At 43.2% G+C, this 22132-nt stretch overlaps 1 protein-coding gene across 1 annotated transcript in view; it reads left to right on the top strand.

Moving 5' to 3' along the window:
* Nucleotides 1-22132, top strand: part of ATP8A2 (ATPase phospholipid transporting 8A2) — a 1572980-nt gene that overhangs the window by 1002468 nt on the left and 548380 nt on the right. The window contains exon 27 of the mRNA XM_030202396.1: nt 9822-9896. Coding sequence (XP_030058256.1) covers nt 9822-9896 — 75 coding nt within the window. The remainder of the gene's footprint in view (nt 1-9821; nt 9897-22132) is intronic.

Raw genomic sequence — 22132 nt, 5'->3', positions numbered from 1 at the left:
TCCAGAATTTCAACACTCACTCCAGGTATCTCTTGTGCTAGGGTCTTAACCATGATCAAAAGGAATGCAATATTGCCACAAACACAGAGAGATCATCTTTATCACCTAGAAGCCTAGAAGAAGCTAATTTATGGAAAATCACACAAGAAGGAAATAGAGCAGCTTTTAAACTAAGAACTGGGGGAAGGCCGACAGTCACTCAAAACCGCATGCTTCAGAATAAGGTATCTTACAAAGATATCACCAAAACAGGAAAGATAGGGTATCCCGATAGTGAGGTTGCAAAAGAGACTGTAGTAGATCAGGAGGCATATTTTCAAAGCTACTACTACTACTACTACTATTTAGCATTTCTATAGCGCTACAAGGCATACGCAGCGCTGTACAAACATAGAAGAAAGACAGTCCCTGCTCAAAGAGCTTACAATCTAATAGACAAAAAATAAAGTAAGCAAATCAAATCAAATTAATGTGAACGGGAAGGAAGAGAGGAGGGTAGGTGGAGGCGAGTGGTTACAAGTGGTTACGAGTCAAAAGCAATGTTAAAGAGGTGGGTTTTCAGTCTAGATTTAAAGGTGGCCAAGGATGGGGCAAGACGTAGGGGCTCAGGAAGTTTATTCCAGGCGTAGGGTGCAGCGAGATAGAAGGCGCGAAGTCTGGAGTTGGCAGTAGTGGAGAAGGGAACAGATAAGAAGGATTTATCCATGGAGCGGAGTGCACGGGAAGGGGTGTAGGGAAGGACGAGTGTGGAGAGATACTGGGGAGCAGCAGAGTGAATACATTTATAGGTTAGTAGAAGAAGTTTGAACAGGATGCGAAAACGGATAGGGAGCCAGTGAAGGGTCTTGAGGAGAGGGGTAGTATGAGTAAAGCGACCCTGGCGGAAGATGAGACGGGCAGCAGAGTTTTGAACCGACTGGAGAGGGGAGAGGTGACTAAGTGGGAGGCCAGCAAGAAGCAGATTGCAGTAGTCTAAACGAGAGGTGACAAGGGTGTGGATGAGGGTTTTGGTAGAGTGCTCGGAAAGAAAGGGGCGGATTTTACGGATGTTGTAAAGAAAGAAACGACAGGTCTTGGCGGTCTGCTGGATATGAGCAGAGAAGGAGAGAGAAGAGTCAAAGATGACCCCAAGGTTTCGAGCTGAGGAGACAGGGAGAATGAGAGAGCCATCAACAGAAATAGAAAACGGGGGGAGCGGGGAGGTGGGTTTGGGGGGGAAAATGAGAAGCTCGGTTTTGGTCATATTTAATTTCAGGTGGCGTTGAGACATCCAGGCAGCAATGTCAGACAAGCACGCTGAAACTTTGGTTTGGATGCAAGGTGAGATATCAGGGGTAGAAAGGTAGATTTGGGAGTCATCAGCATAGAGGTGGTAGGAAAAGCCATGGGATGAGATTAATGAACCAAGGGAAGAAGTGTAGATAGAAAAGAGGAGGGGACCAAGAACAGAACCCTGAGGTACACCGACAGGCAGAGGGATAGAAGTAGAAGAGGATCCACCAGAGTGAACACTAAAGGTGCGGAGGGAGAGGTAGGAAGAGAACCAGGAAAGGACAGAGCCCTGGAATCCAAGTGAGGACAGGGTATCGAGAAGTATGCTGTGATCGACAGTGTCAAAAGCAGCGGAAAGATCAAGAAGAATGAGGATGGAATATTGACCTCTGGATTTAGCCAGTAATAGGTCATTGGAGACTTTAGTAAGCGCAGTTTCAGTTGAGTGGAGAGGGCGAAAACCAGATTGTAATGGGTCAAGAATAGCATGTGAGGAGAGAAAATCAAGGCAGCGGCGGTGAACAGCACGCTCAAGTAATTTGGAGAGAAAAGGAAGGAGGGAGATGGGTCGGTAATTAGAGGGACAAGTAGGGTCAAGTGAAGGCTTCTTAAGGAGAGGTGTGACCACAGCATGTTTAAAGGAAGCAGGGACAGTCACAGTGGAAAGTGAGAGGTTGAGAATGTGACAGATAAAAGGAATAAGAGTAGGAGAGATGGCATTAAGAAGGTGGGTGGGAATGGGATCAGAGGAACAGGTGGTACATTTTGAGGAAGAAAGGAGAAGTGTAGTTTCCTCAATAGTAACTTCAGGAAAGGAGGAAAGGGAATGAGGCATATTTTCAAAGCACTTAGCCTTCCAAAGTTCCATAGGTTTCTATGGAACTTTGGAAGGCTAAGTGCTTTGAAAATATGCCTCAGGTGTCCTTAAATAAAAATAAAAATCAGACAAAAGATTGCAAATTAATACTGTCAAGTACTGAGCATGATGTAAATAGGAACAACAAACATAATTTGAAATGTCTATATGCAAATACCAGAAGCCAAAGAAATAAGATGGGAGAGTTAGAATATATTGCACTAAATGAAAAATTAGATATAATAAGGATGTTTGAGACCTGGTGGAAGGAGGATAACCTGTGGGACACTGTCATACTGGGGTACAAATTATATCGCAGTGATAGGATGGATCGAATTGGTGGAGTGGTAGCATTGTATGTTAAGAAGGGCCTTGAATCAAATAGATTGAAAATTCTGCAGGAAACAAAACACATCTTGGAATCCCTATGGATTGAAATTCCATGTGTAAAGGGGAAAAGAATAGTGATAGGAATGTACTACCGTCCGCCTAGCCAGGATGAACAGATGGATGTAGTAATGTTAAAGGAAATTAGGGACGCTAACAAACTGGGCAACACAATAATAATAGGTGATTTCAATTACCCCGATATTGACTGTGTAAATGTAACATCAGGGCATGCTAGAGAGGTAAAATTCCTTGACGAAATCAAGGACTGCTTTTTGGATGTAATGGGGCTGGGGTCATTTGATAACAGTGATCATAATATGATCAGATTTGATATTAACTTTGGACTAAGCATACGCAGGAAATCCAATACATTAGCGTTTAACTTTCAAAAGGGAGACCATGATAAAATGAGAAGAACGGTGAAAAACAAACGATGAGAAGCGGCTGAGAGGGTCAAGAATTTACATCAGGTGTGGATGCTGTTGAAAAAATACCATCCTGGAAGCCCAGGCCAAATATATTTCGCGTATTAAAAAAGGAGGACGGAAGACCAAACGACAGCTGGCATGTTTAAAAAGTGAGGTGAAGGAAGCTATTAGAGCTAAAAGAAAATTCTTCAAAAAATGGAAGAAAGAACCAACTGAAAATAATAAGAAACAGCATAAGGAATGTCAAGTCAAATGCAAAGCGCTGATAAGGAAGGCGTTGGAGGCAAAAACACGTGGAGGGGCATAATCGAACAGGGCGCCCAAGTTTTCCTGAGGGCGAAGGAGCAGGGAAACCCATATTATCGAAACAAGATGGGCGTTCATCTTTCGTTAGATTGACCTTAGAGATGATCGTCCCCGGTTTTCAGCGATAATGGAAACTGAGGACGCCCATCTCAGAAACGACCACATCCAAGCCATTTGGTCATGGGAGGAGCCAGCATTCGTAGTGCACTGGTCCCCCTGACATGCCAGGACACCAACCGGGCACCCTAGGGGGCACTGCAGTGGACTTCAGAAATTGCTCCCAGGTGCATAGCTCCCTTACCTTGTGTGCTGAGCTCCCCAAAACCCACTACCCATAACTGTACAACACTACCATAGCCCTAAGGGGTGAAGGGGAGCACCTACATGTGGGTACAGTGGGTTTCTGGTGGGTTTTGAAGGGCTCACATTTACCACCACAAGTGTAGCAGGTAGGGGGGATGGGCCTGGGTCTGCCTGCCTGAAGTGCACTGCACCCACTAAAATTGCTTCTGGGACCTGCATACTGCTGTCAGGGAGCTGGGTATGACATTTGAGGCTGGAAAAAAATATTTTAAAGGGTTATTTTTGAGGGTGGGAGGAAGTTAGTGATCACTGGGGGAGTAAGGGGAGGTCATCCCCAATTCCCTCTGGTGGTCATCTGGTCAGTTCGGGCACTTTTTTGAGGCTTGGTCGCAAGAAAAAAATGGACTAAGTAAAGTCGGCCAAGTGCTCGTCAGGGACGCCCTTCTTCTTTCCATTATCGTCCGAGGACGCCCATGTGTTAAGCACGCCCCAGTTCCGCCTTCACTATGCTTCCAACATGCCCCCGGGAACTTTGGTTGTCCCCGCAACGGAAAGCAGTTGAGGACGCCCAAAATCGGCTTTCGATTATGCCGATTTGAGTGACCCTCAGAGAAGGACGCCCATCTCCTGATTTGTGACGAAAGATGAACGCCCTTCTCTTTCAAAAATAAGCATGATAGTAAACATTTTTTTAGGTATATTAAAAGCAGGAAGCCAGCAAAAGAATCTATTGGACCACTAGATGACCAGGGGTAAAAGGTGCAATCGGGGAAGACAAAGCTGTAACGGAGAGTTTAAATGAATTCTTTGCTTCTGTCTTCACTAAGGAAGATTTGGGTGGGATACCTGTGCTGTAAATAGTATTCAAAGCTGATGAGTCGGAGAAACTTAATGAAATCTCTATAAACCTGGAGGATGTAATGTGGCAATTTGACAAATTGAAGAGTAGCAAATCTTCTGAACAGATTGGAATCCATCTCAGAGAACTTGCAGAACTATTGTTAGTAATATGTAATTTGTCTTTAAAATCGAGCGTGGTACTGGAAGATTGGAGGGTGGCCAATGTAACACCGATTTGAAAAAAAAGGTTCCAGAGGAGATCCGGGAAATTATAGGCTGGTCAGCCTGACGTCGGTGCCAGACAAAATGGTAGAGACTATTATAAAGAACAACATAACAGAGCATATTAAAAAACATGGATTAATGAGACAAAGCCAACATGGATTTAGTGAAGGAAAATCGTGCCTCACCAATCTATTACATCTCTTTGAAGGGGTGAACAAACATGTGGATAAAGGTGAGCCAGTTGATATTGTGTATCTGGATTTTCAAAAGGCATTTGACAAAGTACCTCATGAAAGACTCCAGAGGAAATTGGAGAGTCATTGGATAGGACGTGGTGTCCTATTGTGGATTAAAACTGGTTAAAAGATAGAAAACAGAGAGTAGGGTTAAATGGTCAGTATTCTCAATGGAGAAGGGTAGATAGTGGAGTTCCTCAGGGGTCTGTGCTGGGACCACTGATTTTTAACATATTTATAAATGACCTAGAGATGGGAGTAACTAGTGAGGTAATTAAATTTGCTGCTGACACAAAGTTATTCAAAGTTGTTAAATCGCAAGAGGATTGTGAAAAATTACAAGAGGACTTTACGAGACTGGGAGTCTAAATGGCAGATGACGTTTAATCTGAGCAAGTGCAAAGTGATGCATGTGGGAAAGAAGAACCTGAATTATAGCTACGTAATGCAAGGTTCCACGTTAAGAGTCACTGACGAAGAAAGGGATCTAGGTGTCGTCGTTGATGATACTACTGAAACCTTCTGTACAGTGTTCTGCAGCGGCTAAGAAAGCAAATAGAATGTTAGGTATTATTAGGAAAGGAATGGAAAACAATAATGAGGACATTATAATGCCTTTGTATCACTCCACGGTGCGACCGCACCTCGAATATTGTGTTCAATTCTGGTCACCGCATCTCAAAAAAGGAATAGTGGAATTAGAAAAGGTGCAGAGAAGGGCAACAAAAATGATAAAGGGGAAGGGATGACTCCCCTATGAGGAAAGGCTAAAGCGGCTAGGGCTCTTCAGCTTGGAGAAAAGGCGGCTGAGGGGAGATATGATAAAGGTCTATAAAATAATGAGTGGCGTGGAAAGGGTAGATGTGAAGCATCTGTTTACTCTTTCCAAAAATATTAGGACTAGGGGGCATTCAATGAAGCTACAAAGTAGTAAATTTAAAACAAATCGGAGAAAATGTTTCTTCACTCAACGTATAATTAAACTCTGGAATTCGTTGCCAGAGAATGTGGTAAAGGCAGTTAGCTTAGCAGGGTTTAAAAAAGGTTTAGACAGCTTCCTAAAGGAAAAGTCCATAGACCATTATTAAAATGGACTTGGGGAAAATCCACTGCTTATTTCTGGGATAAGCAGCATAAAATGTTTTGTACTTTTTTGGGATCTTGCCAGGTATTTGTGACCTGGATTGGCCACTGTTGGAAACAGGATACTGGGCTTTATGAACCTTTGGTCTGTCCCAGTATGGCAATACTTATGTACTTATGTAACTTGACTATAAAGAGACTACCCTGAATTGTTACCTGGTCGCCAGAATGTGAAGCGGCCTTCCAAAAATTAAAGAGAGCATTAGCTACCGATCCAGTACTAGCTGCACCTGATTACCAGCAAAGAGTTTTGGTATAGTGGTACAGACTGATCCACATTAAAGCATGGTACCAGTTTATTGATGATATTTTTTTTATTTGTACATCTACGTTTGATCATCTGATGAGCTTTGTGGTATGGCTTAATTCTAAGAATCCTAATTTACATTTTATAATGAGCTTATGATCATCAAATCCAAGAAGACAGGAGGAGCCTCCACGGAAAGTCAAAGCAAAACAGCAAAAGTAGAGGCTGACAAATGCGCAAACCACATGGTGTTTGCTGATCGGTTGGCTGTTCCTTTGTTCTCTCTGTGGTTTAATTTGCATACATAAAGGAATTCAAGCCTATCAGCTTCTTCTCAGAGAAAGTTGATTGTGACCCCTGAGGCAGGCGCTTTGGCGCCGAAACACGGACCGTGTCGGGTCCTTGATATTGATATGAATATTCTGAATAAACTGTTTTTTGAGATTATCTCCCTATTGGTTTGCGCATTTGTCAGCCTCTACTTTTGCTGTTTTGCTTATGATCATCAAGCCATTTCATATTTGGATGTGAGATTAGTGAAGACTGTTGGTGAACTTCATTCAATGGTATCCTATATAATAAAAAGCAACTCCAACATTCTGAAGCTGAGAAAGTGAAGCCTTCAAGCCTTGAAGCATTCCTGCAACATTCCGGAACTACGTGTCTTCAATTGAGGAGATGGAGCCTTACAGAGTGCATGAATGCTTCAAGGGTTGAAGGCTTCACTTTCTCACACACACACACACACACACACTCACTCTCTGTCTCTCACATACACTCTCTCTCACACACAGACTCACACACACACTCTGTCTCTCACACACTCTCTCTGACACAAACACACACACCCACTCTGTCTCTCTCTCTCTCTCTCTCGCACTCATTCTCTTTCACATACACTCTCACCCACACACTCTCTCTCAAACATACATACTCTGAGGAAAGGGGGGCATGGAACTCGGAGGGAAGGGGGGGGCCAAGAACTCGGAGGGGAGGAGAGGGAGGGAGGGAGGAAAGGAAGGGGTCATGGAACTTGGAGCCCCACACACACACACACTCACTCACTCTCTGTCTCTACATACACTCTCTCTCACACACTCTCTCTCTCTCACACACACACACATACACTCTGTCTCTCACACACTCTCTCTGACACAAACACACACACACTCTGTCTCTCACTCACTCACACACACCATCTCTCACACACATTCTCTCTCTCTCTCTCAAACATACACATTCCGAGGAAAACCTTGCTAGCGCCCGTTTCATTTGTTTCAGAAATGAGCCTGTTTTACTAGTTTAGAAAGAATACTGATATGAACAACTACTTGAGATGTGTTAGCCACCATCCACGTCAATTACTTAACCCTCCATTGCCCAGAGTCACAAGGAGCTGCACTGGGACAAAATGAATAAATAACTTTAATCACATGATAAATCACCTGATTAATCGTAATTACAAATTTTAATCGAAACAAAACCCTAAAAAATTCAAGAATAAAAAGTAATGAAAAGATAAGAAATACAAAATATAAACTGAAAAATTACAAATTAATGCACTTCGTATGCACATCAGTTGCCGAATGAAATGTGAATCTGAGCTGTTAATCAATTGGTTTTTAAAACATGAGCAGCCAAGAAACGCTGTGAAGCAAACCTATTTATGCACCCTTTATGCAAATCCTTCTTACTTATTACAGGACCAGCCTCCAAGACAAATGGAACAAGTTTGCATGTTGAGTCATACAACTATTTCAATGCTTATTGCCCATAAGCATTGACATATATGTACTTTACATTCAGTATTTCTGGAGGGCCCCTGTATAGCTTATACAAAAGGCTAGAATCTAGCAGATAGATTAGTACATTCTCAGTTTCTACTTGTTAGATCATTTTCGTATAGTGGAAATCACTGTTCCTGTGGGCATAGTTTGCTTTGCAATAGTGCTTTAACTGTTGACAAGTGGATTTGCCCTAACACAGGGAAAATGTGTCAATGAGCCACGAGACCAACTGCGAATCTTCACATGTGATTTATGTTTTGGTATAAGATTTATGTGGGACAAACAACCAGGGCTATTAAACTTAGACTTAATGAGCATCGTAGTAGATTAAACACCAAAACATTGATTGTCCCTATTGTTTCTCATTGTTTGGATGAGGACATGAGTTCACCCAAATTCACTGGATTTGGATGGAACTGGTGTCCATTACATACCCAGGCGACCACAATCAAAGCCCATTTGAGAAAGAACAGTTCTTGATTTTTGAATTGAGATCCATTGGTTTAAAGATAACATAGAATGGAATTTGGTTTACTGAAACTCCTCAAAGTTTTGATTTCATCGTTGATGTCATCATCATTTTACATTCTCACTGTTTCCAGAAACCAGAAGTCTGCCATATCTACTACTACTACTACTTAACATTTCTAGAGCGCTACTAGAGTTACGCAGCGCTGTACAATTTAACAAAGAGACAGTCCCTGCTCAAAGAGCTTACAATCTAATAGACAAGTGAACGGTCGGTCCGATAGGGGCAGTCAAATTGGGGCAGTCTGGATTCACTGAACGGTAAGGGTTAGGTGCCGAACGCAGCATTGAAGAGGTGGGCATTACGCAGAGAGAATACCCTATCTGAATTAGCGACAGTGGTGCTATTGTATTCTGCATAGTGACTTCACACGCTGGACTTTTCAAATAACTGATGGTGTTTTTCATTATTATTGCGCCACAAAATTATTGTGATTATATTGGATATTATCACTGTGGCTTATAACATTACAGGACACAGTAGCAGTTATATCCATGTTATGCACATTTTTTGTTGCACATATTCACATATTATGGTGGTATCGATGAAGGAATACTAGAACTTTGGAGAGTGGAATTGCGATTTCAGACAACCATCTTTTATAATCACAGCTCTATTGTAATTGATGGTACGATTTTTGTTCTGAAGATTCACCACACACTACGTTATTGTTATAATTATGATTATTATTATTATTATTAAGGTAGATTTGTGATAGCTATCAAAAGAAGTACAATTGATTGATTAAGTGCCACAAATGTTTTATTTCAGAGTGGGTTTTTATACTGATATGCTTATTTATTTCAGCATTTACATAGGGCTTTATACCAAATCACACATAGTTGTCATTGTACAATAAGTTGAATAAAACATGTTAATGAAACATTCTTCCCTTGAAAGATTTTAGCCTTTTCCCAAGCCAAGGGGGTAATAGTCTTTACCTCCATTGGTTAAGTTAATAATTAACCAGGTTTAAAATATTTTACACCATGTATTCATGGTTTTAGAGCAGTGCTTGTACTGTAAATTATGTCAGCATCACTGGCAGTTCTGTACAATTAGCAACTTAATTCCTCTGTTTTTAAAATCAAAAGTTTTTATTTGAAACAATTGCCCCACAGTAGAGCTGCTAATTATTTTTAAAACATATGAGGCAGCTCTGTCCAGCTGTTGGTCCACATTCCATGTTGTTTTTGTTTGATATGTGAAAAACATTTAGTGAAATGTTATTGAAAATCTGCTGTTATGTTCTATTTCAGCTTTGGTTTGCCTTTGTTAATGGATTTTCTGGTCAAATCTTATTTGAGCGATGGTGCATCGGTTTGTACAATGTGGTAAGTGTGCAGCATTAATGTTTGCTAGCTTACAAAAGAAAACAGGTATTCCTTTGTTGTTTCTATAGATAGTAGCCGTTAAGCCCGTTAAAACGGGCAAGATTTGTGTTTTGCAAAATGTAATAATTCTCACCTCCATCCATGTCCAGCAAACCTCCTCTCTCCCCTGCCCTCCCCTCCCCTGATCCATGTCCAGCAACCCTGCTCTTTCCCCTGCCCTCCCCCCCCATGTCCAGCAGCCCTCCTGTATCCCCTGGCCTCCCCCCCCCCCGTCCACCAACCATCCTCTCTCCCCTGCCCTCCCCCCATATCCAGCAACCCTCCTCTCTCCCCTGCCCTCCCCCCATGTGCAGCAACCCTCCTGTCTTCCCTGCCCTCCCCCCCATGTCCAGTAGCCCTCCTCTCTCCCCTGGCCTCACCCCGTCCACCGACCCTCCCCTCTGCCCTGCTCTCTCCCCATGTCCAGCAACCCTCCTCTCTCCCCCCATGTCCAGCTATCCTCCTCGCCACCGTTCCCTCCCCCCTTCGTGCCAGACCCCCTGCACTGACATGAGAGCACCTCTCACCTCCGTGTGAAAGCGCTGCAGGCAGCAGCAGATCGCTCTGCTGCTGCCTGCAGCGCTTCCACATGGAGGTGAGAGGCGCTGTCATGTCAGTGCAGGGGGCACGATACGGAGGGGGGCGGGAGCGGTGGTGGCGATTGTCGGGGATTGGGGGGGTGGAGGTTGGTGCGCCAGCGATGTTGCTTCATCTCCAGGCTCCAGTGGCAGTGTCCGTTTCCCTCTCTGTTCCGCCCTCTGATGTCATTATGTCTTGACGCGAGAGCGGGACAGAGAGGGAAGTCTCTACTGCGCATTTGCGGGTGAGTCGGTCACTTGTCATTTATATAGTTAGATTTTACCTTAGCTTCTAATCAACAGAGCTTTCAGCATACTATGGGGCCCTTTTACCAAACTGTGGTAAAAAGTGGCCTTAACGCGTCCTTATGTGGGTCATTCCCATGCGCTAAAGTCATTTTTACCACTGGGGTAAAATATCCAATTTTTATATTTTCTGTATTAATGGCCATGAGCTAATTTTCCCATTAGCACATGGCCATTAGCATGTGAATCCCTACCACCACCACACATTAATTGGTTAGCACGTGACACACCCCTCTCCTCCCTCAGACCCACTGTCTTCTGGGTTAGTGCAGCTGCATGAGGAGGAGGGAAATGGCTTGGCAGGCAATTTCTTTGATTGGCGGGGCTTTGGCATCCCTGCCAGCAAAGATATTATTTTTAACGCACCAAAGCAGGGGGGAGGGAATTGCTCCTTCAGTCCACCTTTGCCCCCCCCCCCCCCAAAAAAAAAAAAAAAATCGGATGGCTGTCTACGCCTCTGGTCATTGATACATTATTGTAGTTAGAAAACAGAACTTTTCTATAAACTGTTCAAAATGCCTTTAACAAGTATATTATAGCTCAAATTACTTGCTACGTATTTGTCAAACATAGCACACTCAAACAGAATCATCAGTCTTATAAAACAAAAAACAGAATTATCAGTCTTATAAAACAAAATTCTGTCTTTATGTTTTTAATAGCAGTCTTACTCCTAAACTCTTTACAAACAGCCAATATATATACTTTAACTCTCACATATGTATGTAATCAAAGCAATTTATTAATAGTTTACATCATCTAAATGGGATCTCAAATGAAGTTACATTTATCCAGCCTCCCTTTAAGAAAGTGAATCTTTTGAGTATAACAAATTCTTGAATTTGTTTCCTTTAAACCTTGAGTTGAGGTTCACTATTTGAGAAGTATGCAATGGCTTGTCCAGCAGTGTGAATCAGATGAGTGATGAATTTTTTAGAGTTGGTAGACATTCTAACACCACTGTAGTAACTCAGAGGACCCAAGGCTGGAGAAATAAAGAATGTGAGACCTGTCAAACTATTTCTCTTTTCATTTTGTGCCAAAGTTGTTGCACATGAATAGAGGACCACCACATATGGAAATAAAAACATGTTTTAACAGCACCCTTTCCATTACAACAGATCAACACATGGTCAAAATTTGGGAAAAAAAAGTCGCATGTGATGCTCTAGGGTGGCTTTGTTCATTTGTTTTCCAAGAAATAAATATCTTGTGGACAGAAACCCAGTTATTTGAAGGGAGGACCTGGTAATTTTCCTTATACTCCTTTATAGTTCCTCCAGCTGAGTCAGAACTAGGTCTGGTCTGGCACAGCCTTAATTAACAGCCACTCTTTTTGTGTTTAGTTTTGTGGGGGAGGGAGAGTTATATCTAGTACTTATATTCTGCTTCCTTTGGATCAGCTCAGTCAGAATTGGGACAGGAATCTAGTATCATAACCATTTTTTTTCGCAACTATCTGGTGATTTTTATATACCCTCCTAACTCAGCCCAGTCATCTCAGTGAGGCCATACACAAGAGCTCCTTCTGAATCCAGCAATCATGGACACTAAATCTGGTCACAGAGTAGATAGTAGTGCAATAGTGCATGCGCAATTTTATCTCCTTTCACTATCTACACAAGTAGCAGCAGGTCACATGAACAGTTTTAGTGTGCATACTTTACACATGCAAATTTTCAAAGGGAAATACTGTAACATATTTTACCCTTTGAAAATTGCCTGCAAACCACTTCTGCTGAAAGTGCCTATGTACATTGCAAACAATATGGAGTAATAGTCCAGGGTTACTCAGATTTGCTCCAAAATGGAGAAACCAATCTCCTAATCCTTTCTTTCCATCTAGACACGTTGCATAAAGAGCAGAGGTAGCATGTGAAGGAATATTGGAAGGAATAAAGTTAGGGGTTAATATTCAAAGCAATTTAAATGGACAGGAGAGCCTCCTGCCAGTTTAAATAGCTTGTGCCCGCCTAGCTGCCAATATTCAGTGGCACTTAACTAGACAATGCTGCTGAATATTGGCACTCATTAGCCATGTCCCAAGTAGGTGATACAGAGGGTATGGCTGGGAGTTATGTGGATGCCAGCAATATTCAATGCTGGCACCTGCATAGATAAAGGCATTTAGGATTGCATAAAAAGCAGTCCTAATTTTGCCCAGTTAGATGTGTGGGTGCCAACACTACAAAAAGATCCTCCCCCAAACAACTAAAGACCCCCCTCTCCCTCCCATCCCCAATCAGAATGGCCCCCTCCCCCACCCCGGGACTACCTGAACTCCCTGGTGATCCAGCAGAGGAAACCCCACTCACTCCTGCCCTTAGCAGCTCCATGGTAAAAATAGCTGCCGCAATTTCCAGCGGTATTCTCAAAGTACTACTATTAGTACCATGAGAGTACTGCTGGAGGTCGTGGCAGTCATTTTTACTATGGAGAAGTAGGATCCACTTCTGCCCCCATCACCCCACTGGACCATCAGAGAGTTCAAGTAGGTCTGAGGGGCTTGTCCTGGCTGAGGAAGGAGTGGAAAGGAGATCTTTACTTGTTGGGTGAAGTAGGAGGGGGTGTTTACTTGTAAGGGGTGAGAGAGAGGCTTTTAGTTGTTGGGGAGTGGGAAGGGGTCATTTACTTGAGAGGGGGTAAGAAGGCATATATGGGTTTCGACCAATATTCAGCCAGGACACGCATAAGTATTTTATGCAGGTCCCAGCAGAATACTGACCAATACCTGCATAAGGACCGGCAGCCTGTCACACTCTAGCCCACTGCTGATATTCAGTGCTGATGCCTGTACATGGCCTAGTATTGAATATCAGGACCTAATTTAGCCCACAGCGGTCAGCATTAAAAAAATGGCTGACCTCCAGCAGCTGAATATTGACCGGTAAGCTAACTCTTACTACATAGAACAAGTATATATCCTGCTTCTTTGCAAAATCTGGGGGATTTTTTGTTTTGTTTTGTGTGTTTTTAGGAATATGAAAATTGAATACGTCTTTTAAACTAAGAATGCTTTATATGCCTACATTAGTGAAACCCTGATGTGCTTCATAGAGATGTTTGGGTTTTCTTTTATGTTTAAATTATATTTATTAGTCATCCAAAGAACAACAAAATACAATACCAGTGATACAATAATTCCAAATATAATGCTATAGCTCCCTGCCCCCACCCCTAACACCCCCTCCCCTCCCTCCCACCACCCTTGAAAGCATATCCTATGGGAATAACTAAGCAATTATTACAATAGCCAAATTCATCCTTGAAGTAATCATTCAATTGTCTACTGTGAGAGTGATGTGTTAACGTTAACCAGAAAGGCTCTCATGTGTCCTGGAAGCGATAACCTTGGGGACTCAAAGAGGGGCATAATCGAATGGAAACGCCTATCTCCATGGGCGTTTATCTCCGAGAACGGGTCCGTGAAGGGGCGGGCCGAACCATATTTTCGAGAAAATGGACGTTTTTGAGCTGGGCATTTGTTTTTTTTTGCGATAATGGAAACTAAAAACGCCCAGCTCAAAAACATCCTAATCCGAGCCATTTGGTCGTGGGAGGGGCCAGGATTGGTAGTACACTCGCCCCCCTGATATGCCAGGACACCAACTGGGCACCCTAGGTCAGTGCGGTGGACTTCAGAAAAAGCTCCCACATGCGTAGCTCCCTTACCACGGGTGCTGAGCTCCCAACCCCCTCCCCCAAAACCCACTACCCACAAATGTACAACACTACCATAGCTCTTAGGGGTGAAGTGGGCACCTACATGTGGGTACAGTGGGTTTTGGAGGCCTCCCATTTACCAGTACAAGTGTTACAGGTGGGGGGGGGGGGGGGGATGGGCCTGGGGCCACCTGGCTGAAGTGCACTGCGGTACCCACTAAAAGTGCTCCAGGGACCTGCATACACGCAGGCCTCTAGGACTGGTTGCTGCTATATAACATTGGCACACCAGTTGACACCTGAAGACTAATCTCTCCGAAAACGTCCTTTATTGGAATAACCGCGTTTACTCATAGTTAACTGCAGATCAGAGGTTGTGCCCCACTGGCAACGAGTCTCCCTGGCACTGAGATGAGCAGTAGGTCAGAGCTGGCAGAATGCCCTCTTTCAGCCACATTCAAGGGAAGAACTAAGTTGTCTAACGTGGCTAACACAGGAAAGGGAGCTAAAACTGGCTTACAAAAATGGCCACTACCGCATGGACTACAACAGGAAACACAACGGGGCACACTCTGACCCAGTAGGCAGGGGGAAAAGCACCATGGGAGAAGAGCCTACCAACTACCAACATCGTGAGACTGTAACACAAGCTAATGAAATCACGGAGCCCAATACCCTACACCCACCACAATGCAATGCTGATGTGACCCTGTACTGCACCCGAGAGCCACATCAGAACCAGGGAAAGGCTGTCAGAGGATAGAACACATTCTGCTGTCATGGAGGTGGGTACGGCATTTGAGGCTGACATAGAGGCTGGAAAAATAGTTTTTAAAGTGGGGGTTTTTTTGGTGGGAGGGGGTTAGTAACCACTGGGGGAGTCCGGGGAGGTTGGAGCACTTTTTTGGGACTTGTTCGTGAAAAAAAAGGGTCCAAAAAAAGTGACCCAAAATCCGCCTTTTTTATTATCAGCTAAAGACGCCCATCTCTCCTCGGCTGATAACCACGCCCCAGTTCCGCCTCCACCACGCCTCCGCCCCCCCTCAACTTTATTCGTTTCCGCGACGGAGTGCAGTTGGAAACGCCCAAAATCGGCTTTCGATTATACCGATTTGGGCGCCTTTGCGAGACAAACGTCTATCTCCCGATTTAGGTCGCACTATAGGCGTTTTTCCCTTTCGAAAATAAGCTGAAAAGTCAGCCACTTGTAAACAATTCATGCGCAATTGTTCAATCAAGTGTGTCCGCCAAAGTTGTAGGGAGGGTGGAGCAGCTTGAATCATGGCCAACAATATAACTTTCAGGCCAAAGAAAACTGCTTTTTCAAGAAAAGGTTTAAATCCTTGCTGTACTGAAGCAGTCAAAGTATACCCTCCAAAATGAAATTGTGGATCCAGTCATACATCACAGGCCCAGAGGTTCACAACAATTTTATGTATTTGTGTCCAAAAAAGTTGTACCCAGGGACAATGCCAAAACATATGACCCAAGTAGCTCTGCTAGATCCACATTTGGTATAAGTAGCATTAGGTTGAAGCCCCGCACGGTAAGCCCAATGTGGGGACAGATGAAGCCATAAGTCACATTAATACGTGGATGGGCATAATCGAATGGGGCGCCCAAGTTTTCCTGAGGACGTCCTCACAGGACGTCCCGCAAAGGGGCGGGGAAATCCGTATTATCGAAACAAGATGGGCGGCCATCTTTTGTTTTGATAATACGGTTGGGGACGCGATAATGGAAACCGAGGACGCCCATCTCAGAAATGACCAAATCCAAGCCATTTGGTCATGGGAGGAGCCAGCATTCGTAGTGCACTGGTCCCCCTGACATGCCAGGACACCAACCGGGCACCCTAGACGGCACTGCAGTGTACTTCAGAAAAAGCTCCCAGGTGCATAGCTCCCTTACCTAGTGTGCTGAGCCCCCCAACCCCCCCCCCCAAAAAAAAAAAACCCATTCCCCACAACTGTACACCACTACCATAGCCCTTAGAGATGAAGGGGGGCACCTAGATGTGAGTACAGTGGGTTTGTGGTGGGTTTTGGAGGGCTCACATTTATCACCACAAGTATAACAGGTAGGGGGGGATGGGCCTGGATCCGCCTTTCTGAAGTGCACTGCAGTACCCACTAAAACTGCTCCAGGGACCTGCATACTGCTGTCATGGAGCTGGGAATGATATTTGAGGCTGGCATAGAGGCTGGAAAAAATATTTTAAAAAAATGTTTTAGGGTGGGAGGGGGTTAGTGACCACTGGGGGAGTAAGGGGAGGTCATCCCAAAATCCCTCCGGTGGTCATCTGGTCATTTAGAGCACATTTTTGAGGCTTGGTCGTAAAAAAAAAAGGACCAAGTAAAGTCCGCCAAGTGTTTGTCAGGGATGCCCTTCTTTTTTCCATTATCGGCCGAGGACGCCCATGTTAAGCACGCCCCAGTCCCACCTTCGCTCTGCTTCCGACACGCCCCCGTGAACTTTGGTCGTCCCCGCAACGGAAAGCAGTTGAGGACTCCCAAAATTGGCTTTCGATTATTCCAATTTGGGCGACCCTGAGAGGACGCCCATCTCCCGATTTGTGTCAAAAGATGGGCGCCCTTCTCTTTCGAAAATAAGCCTGAAAGTCTCTCTGTGAAGCAGGTTGCCCATCCATTTAGGGAACAGCATTCTAGTTACAATTGCATCTATAGTTTTTCAACTGTGTTTGAATTTACAATGCTTTAACTAGTACCATAATGTACAATTACACACTTTTCATTTTCCCAATATTTCCTTTATATTCCCCTCTCTCCCCACTACCCCCAACTTGTATCCCTTACCTCTCCCCCCACAAATCCTTACCCTCCTTCCTGTCCTCCCTTTTCAAATTCACCTCCACATCTTATTAGACTTCCAGTTATAAGTCTAGGTTTTAACAAATAGATTATTTATTATAAGTTATAATTCATAAATGTCTGCCTTACTTCCTTAGTCCACCTACTCCTTCCACCCACAGCCTATACCATATCTCCTCTTCTATCCCACCCCCATCCCTAAGGTTATCCCGAAACTCATCTCATTGGTGTTAATTGTTTCCTCCATTCCTTCTCTCCACTTAGGTCCATATTCATTCCGACTTCGCTTCCTGCCTCCTTAATGACCATGTTATACTATATCGTCTCTCTCCATTTATTCCTCCTTTTCTCCATCAAGATCCCCTTCATATTACACTATTCCCCACTATGGTTAATCTGAACACCAACTAGGAGGCAGAGCTATGAGTCAATAAGCCGATCCTGTTTCATCCCACTGCCCTATCTAAGCCTTACCCTTTCCAAGAAAGATCTGTGTCCTTTTTCCCCATATGAAATAGTTGTAGAGGGGCTGCATATCAATTGTAATTGCTTATATGTTGTCACCTAGGAGCACCTATGGACATATTTATACTATACATCTTCTCCCATTCTTGGAACTCACTGGCATATCTCAGGGGGGGATCTGTGATGGGGTAAATATTTGTTGTTATTAGATGTTATTCATCTTTATATGCATGTTTGCTTCCTGTGGATTTTCTGATATTGTTTCTGTTGTATATGTGAATTCTTCAATAAAATTTTCAAGTTAAAAAAAGTACAGTTTCTATTGGGGTCACATCCCTCTAATGTGCCTGAGATTATTTCCCCATTGGATAAACTTGCTCTTGCTACTAAAAACTCTCAAAAGGTTCATAAAATTATGTAAGTAAAATTATAAATAAAATCATGTAGCATTTCCTCTTATGCATCTCTTATTTTATGAAGGACTAACACTGTTCCTTCCTCCTGCTCTATTAGACCCTTCCTCCTCTGCCATCAACAACCTCAGATGATTCTGGTGCCCACTCTCCTATGCTTGCAACATATATTTCTTTTATGGTTTTGGACATTTTCCTTTCATCAGCTTCAGCATAGCTTGTCTGCACTTTCTTGGGTGGTTGCAACTGGATAAATCTGGGATGGAGAGACAATGGGTTCTGGAGCGCCACTCTCCCACATATAGCCTGCATGCGCTCCAGATTGGAAGTTCTCTTAGAAATTTTTTAATACTTCTTACTAAAAATGTGTTTACAAAATGACAATATTTTATTCCAGGGGAAAAGGTATGATAAGTGATATTGTGGTAATCCCAGGAGTAATTATAATAGTAAAAGGAATGGGAATTGATTTATATCAACCCACTGTCTGACAATATCAGGTCATTTACTCCAGGACCATGTTTATATATGAATGCAAGATCAGCTATAAATAAGACTAACATTATTAGGGATATAATTGAAGAACATGATGCAGGTTTAATATTTTTAACCAAAACATGGTATTCTATTGAAGATGATCCAAGACTGAAATCAGTTTGTCCCAGAGCAAGGTTTAAATTAATTACAGTTGTGTTTAAAATCGTATATGGTGTCGTACCATTGTACTTATACTATCTTGTACAGTTTTTGCATGGTAATTCAGTTAGCAATAGGAAAACCCCTGACCGCATGATTCTAAATTTTCCAGCTGTCCGTTTAATATGGTTTAAGAAAATCTTTAACTCTTCTCTTCATTATTATAAAATTAGTGCACGCTAAATGCTAGAGTCGCCCATATGTTCCTATGGGTGACTTGGCATTTAGTGCATGCTAATCATTAGTGTGCGCTAAAAATGCTAGTGCAGTCTTAGTGTGGCTTAGTAAACAGGACCCCTAGAGTCAAAAAGGGCAAATAAAAAATTCATAAGAGCAAAATATTAAATAGAAATCCTTCTAATTATAAAAACAAATTTAAAACCAGCATCTTAAGAATGAATTGAAATGGAACTGTTACTTGCAGCCAACGCTTGTGCATAAAGTCTCTACAAACAAACCAACCTAACTTGGGGCTTTTTTTTACCAAGGTATGGTAATGGATTTAGCACATGGTAACAATTAGCACTTGCTAATTGCTAAGAAGCCCATTTTATTCCTATGGGCCTCTTAACATTTAGCATGTGCTAAATCATTAGTGCACCTTAGTAAAAGGAGCCCTTGGTGTGCAAACAAATATTTATTTGCTGCCAGAGAGGTCAGAGGTCTCGCAAAAATAAAAATCATAAAAGCCAGATCAGATCACTCTGAAAACCAGTTAAAACATCATTGTAAATCTCAAGAAGGAGAATACTCTTCAAGTGAAGTCATAAAATCGCTTTTAACAGGTTTAAAAAATGCTGGATTTTATTAAAAACGCCACAATTTCAAAAATTCTCAAACAAATCAGCAAATGAAGTATCAAATGAAAGATCTCAGTGTGCCCACCTGGAATCACTAAAAAGTGCTCAAAAATGCCACTAAAATCACTTAGGGACTCTTTTACAAAGCCGCGCTACCGATTCTCGGTGCAGTAAATGAGAGGAAGTACATTCAATTCCTGTGGGCTTCCTCTCATTTGCTGCACGGGAATCGCTAGTGTGGGTTTATAAAAGAAGCGCTTATATTTGCGTAAAATGCCATGCATGTCCAGGCGTTCCAGCATCCATTTTATGCATTCCAGTGATGTTGTGATGACATCATTAGCTGCAAGGTTTTTCTGCCACCTTACAATTTATTGCATTTCTATGCTCTATAATTCTTACTCTGAGCTGTCTTTTTGTTTTGCCCACATATAGAAGCTGACAGGAACAGATCACTATTTACAAAGGTGTCATCAACTGCGATTGTTTTTTTAAATCTTCCTGTGTTGAATAAATGTGTTTAACTGTCAGAAATTGGCTGTATGGTAAGTTATTTTTCAGGGAGTGATTGTGACAGCTTGTGTAGTATAGCAGTCTATTAATATCCGTGTTCTTGCAGTAAAGACTAGTAGTAAACTCATTATTATCATACATTATCCAGATATCAAGAAAAGGTACCTTTCCGCTATCAAAATTTATTATAAATGTAAGATTAGGATCTCTGTTGTTAAACCACCCATTAAAGAACAAAAGCTTGCCTACAGTGCCTAACCAGATCATGATCGTTCAGACAGCTCAGATAAGAATTACAGAACATAGAAGTACAATAAATCATAAAGTGACAGAATAACCTTTGGCAGAACACTTTATTCCTCAAAGATATATGTTTGATCAGCTTCTGTTTGGAGCAATAAGTAAGCCTTTTCTTTCATGGAGAGGAGGGAATATAGATAAGGTTTTGCTACAAGAGGAACATAAGTTTACATTCAAGTTCAATACTATATCACCAACAGGCTTATTTTTGAAAGAGAAGGGCGCCCATCTTTCGACACATATCGGGAGATGGGCGTCCTTCTCCCAGGGTCGCCCAAATCGGCATAATTGAAAGCCGATTTTGGGCGTCCTCAACTGCTTTCCATCGTGGGGATGACCAAAGTTCACGGGGGCATGTTGGAAGCATAGCGAAGGCGGGATTGGGGCGTGCTTAACACATGGGCGTCCTCAGCCGATAATGGAAAAAAGAAGGGTGTCCCTGATGAACACTTGGCGGACTTTACTTGTTTTTTTTTTTTTACAACCAAGCCTCAAAAATGTGCTCTAAATAACCAGATGACCGGAGGGAATCGGGGATGACCTCCCCCTACTCCCCCAGTGGTCACTAACCCCCTCCCACCGTAAAAAAAAAATGTTTAAATATTTTTCCAGCCTCTATGCCAGCCTCAGATATCATACCCAGCTCCATGACAGCAGTATGCAGGTCCCTGGGGCAGTTTTAGTGGGTATTGCAGTGCACTTCAGATAGGCGGACCCAGGCCCATCCCCCCCTACCTGTTACATTTGTGGTGGTAAATGTGAGCCCTCCAAAACCCACCACAAACCCACTGTACCCACATCTAGGTGCCCCCCTTCATCCCTAAGGGCTATGGTAGTGGTGTACAGTTGTGGGTAGTGGGGTTTGGGGGGCTCAGCTGACAAGGTAAGGGAGCTATGCACCTGGGAGCTTTTTCTGAAGTCCACAGCAGTGCTGCCTAGGGTGCCCGGTTGGTGTCCTGGCATGTCAGGGGGACCAGTGCACTACAAATGCTGGCTCCTCCCACGACCAAAGGGCTTGGATTTGGTCGTTTCTGAGATGGGCGTCCTCGGTTTCCATTATTGCCGAAAATCGGGGACGACCATCTCTAGGGATGACCATCTCTAAGGTCGACCTAAATGTAGAGATTTGGGCGTCCCCAACCGTATTATCGAAACGAAAGATGGCCGCCCATCTTGTTTCAATAATACAGGTTTCCCTGCCCCTTTGCGGGGAAGTCCTGCGAGGACGTCCTCAGAAAAACTTGGGCACCCCGTTCGATTATGCCCCTCTAAATGGTTTAAATTCAGATCTGTTGGTGTTTTTGTAATTTCTTGAATACTGATGAATATCCTGCTTATTTTCGAATGAGAAGGCCGTCCATCTTCCGACACAAATCGGGAGATGGCCGGCCATCTCCTAAACCCTGCCAAATCGGTATAATTGAAAGCCGATTTTGGCCGGCTTCAACTGCTTTCCTTCGCAGGGCCGGCCAAAGTTAAAGGAGCCGTTTTGGCAGGGTAAGGAAGGCGGGACGGGGGCGTGGTTATGAGATGGCCGGCTTCGGCCGATAATGGAAAAAAGAAGGCCGGCTCTGACTAGCACTTGGCCAGCTTCATTTATTTTTAGGACCAAGTCTCAAAAAAGTGCCCCAA

The sequence above is a fragment of the Microcaecilia unicolor genome, chromosome 4, assembly GCF_901765095.1.
Source record: "Microcaecilia unicolor chromosome 4, aMicUni1.1, whole genome shotgun sequence".
Lineage (NCBI taxonomy): Eukaryota > Metazoa > Chordata > Amphibia > Gymnophiona > Siphonopidae > Microcaecilia > Microcaecilia unicolor.
This window is presented reverse-complemented; position numbering and strand designations above follow the sequence as displayed.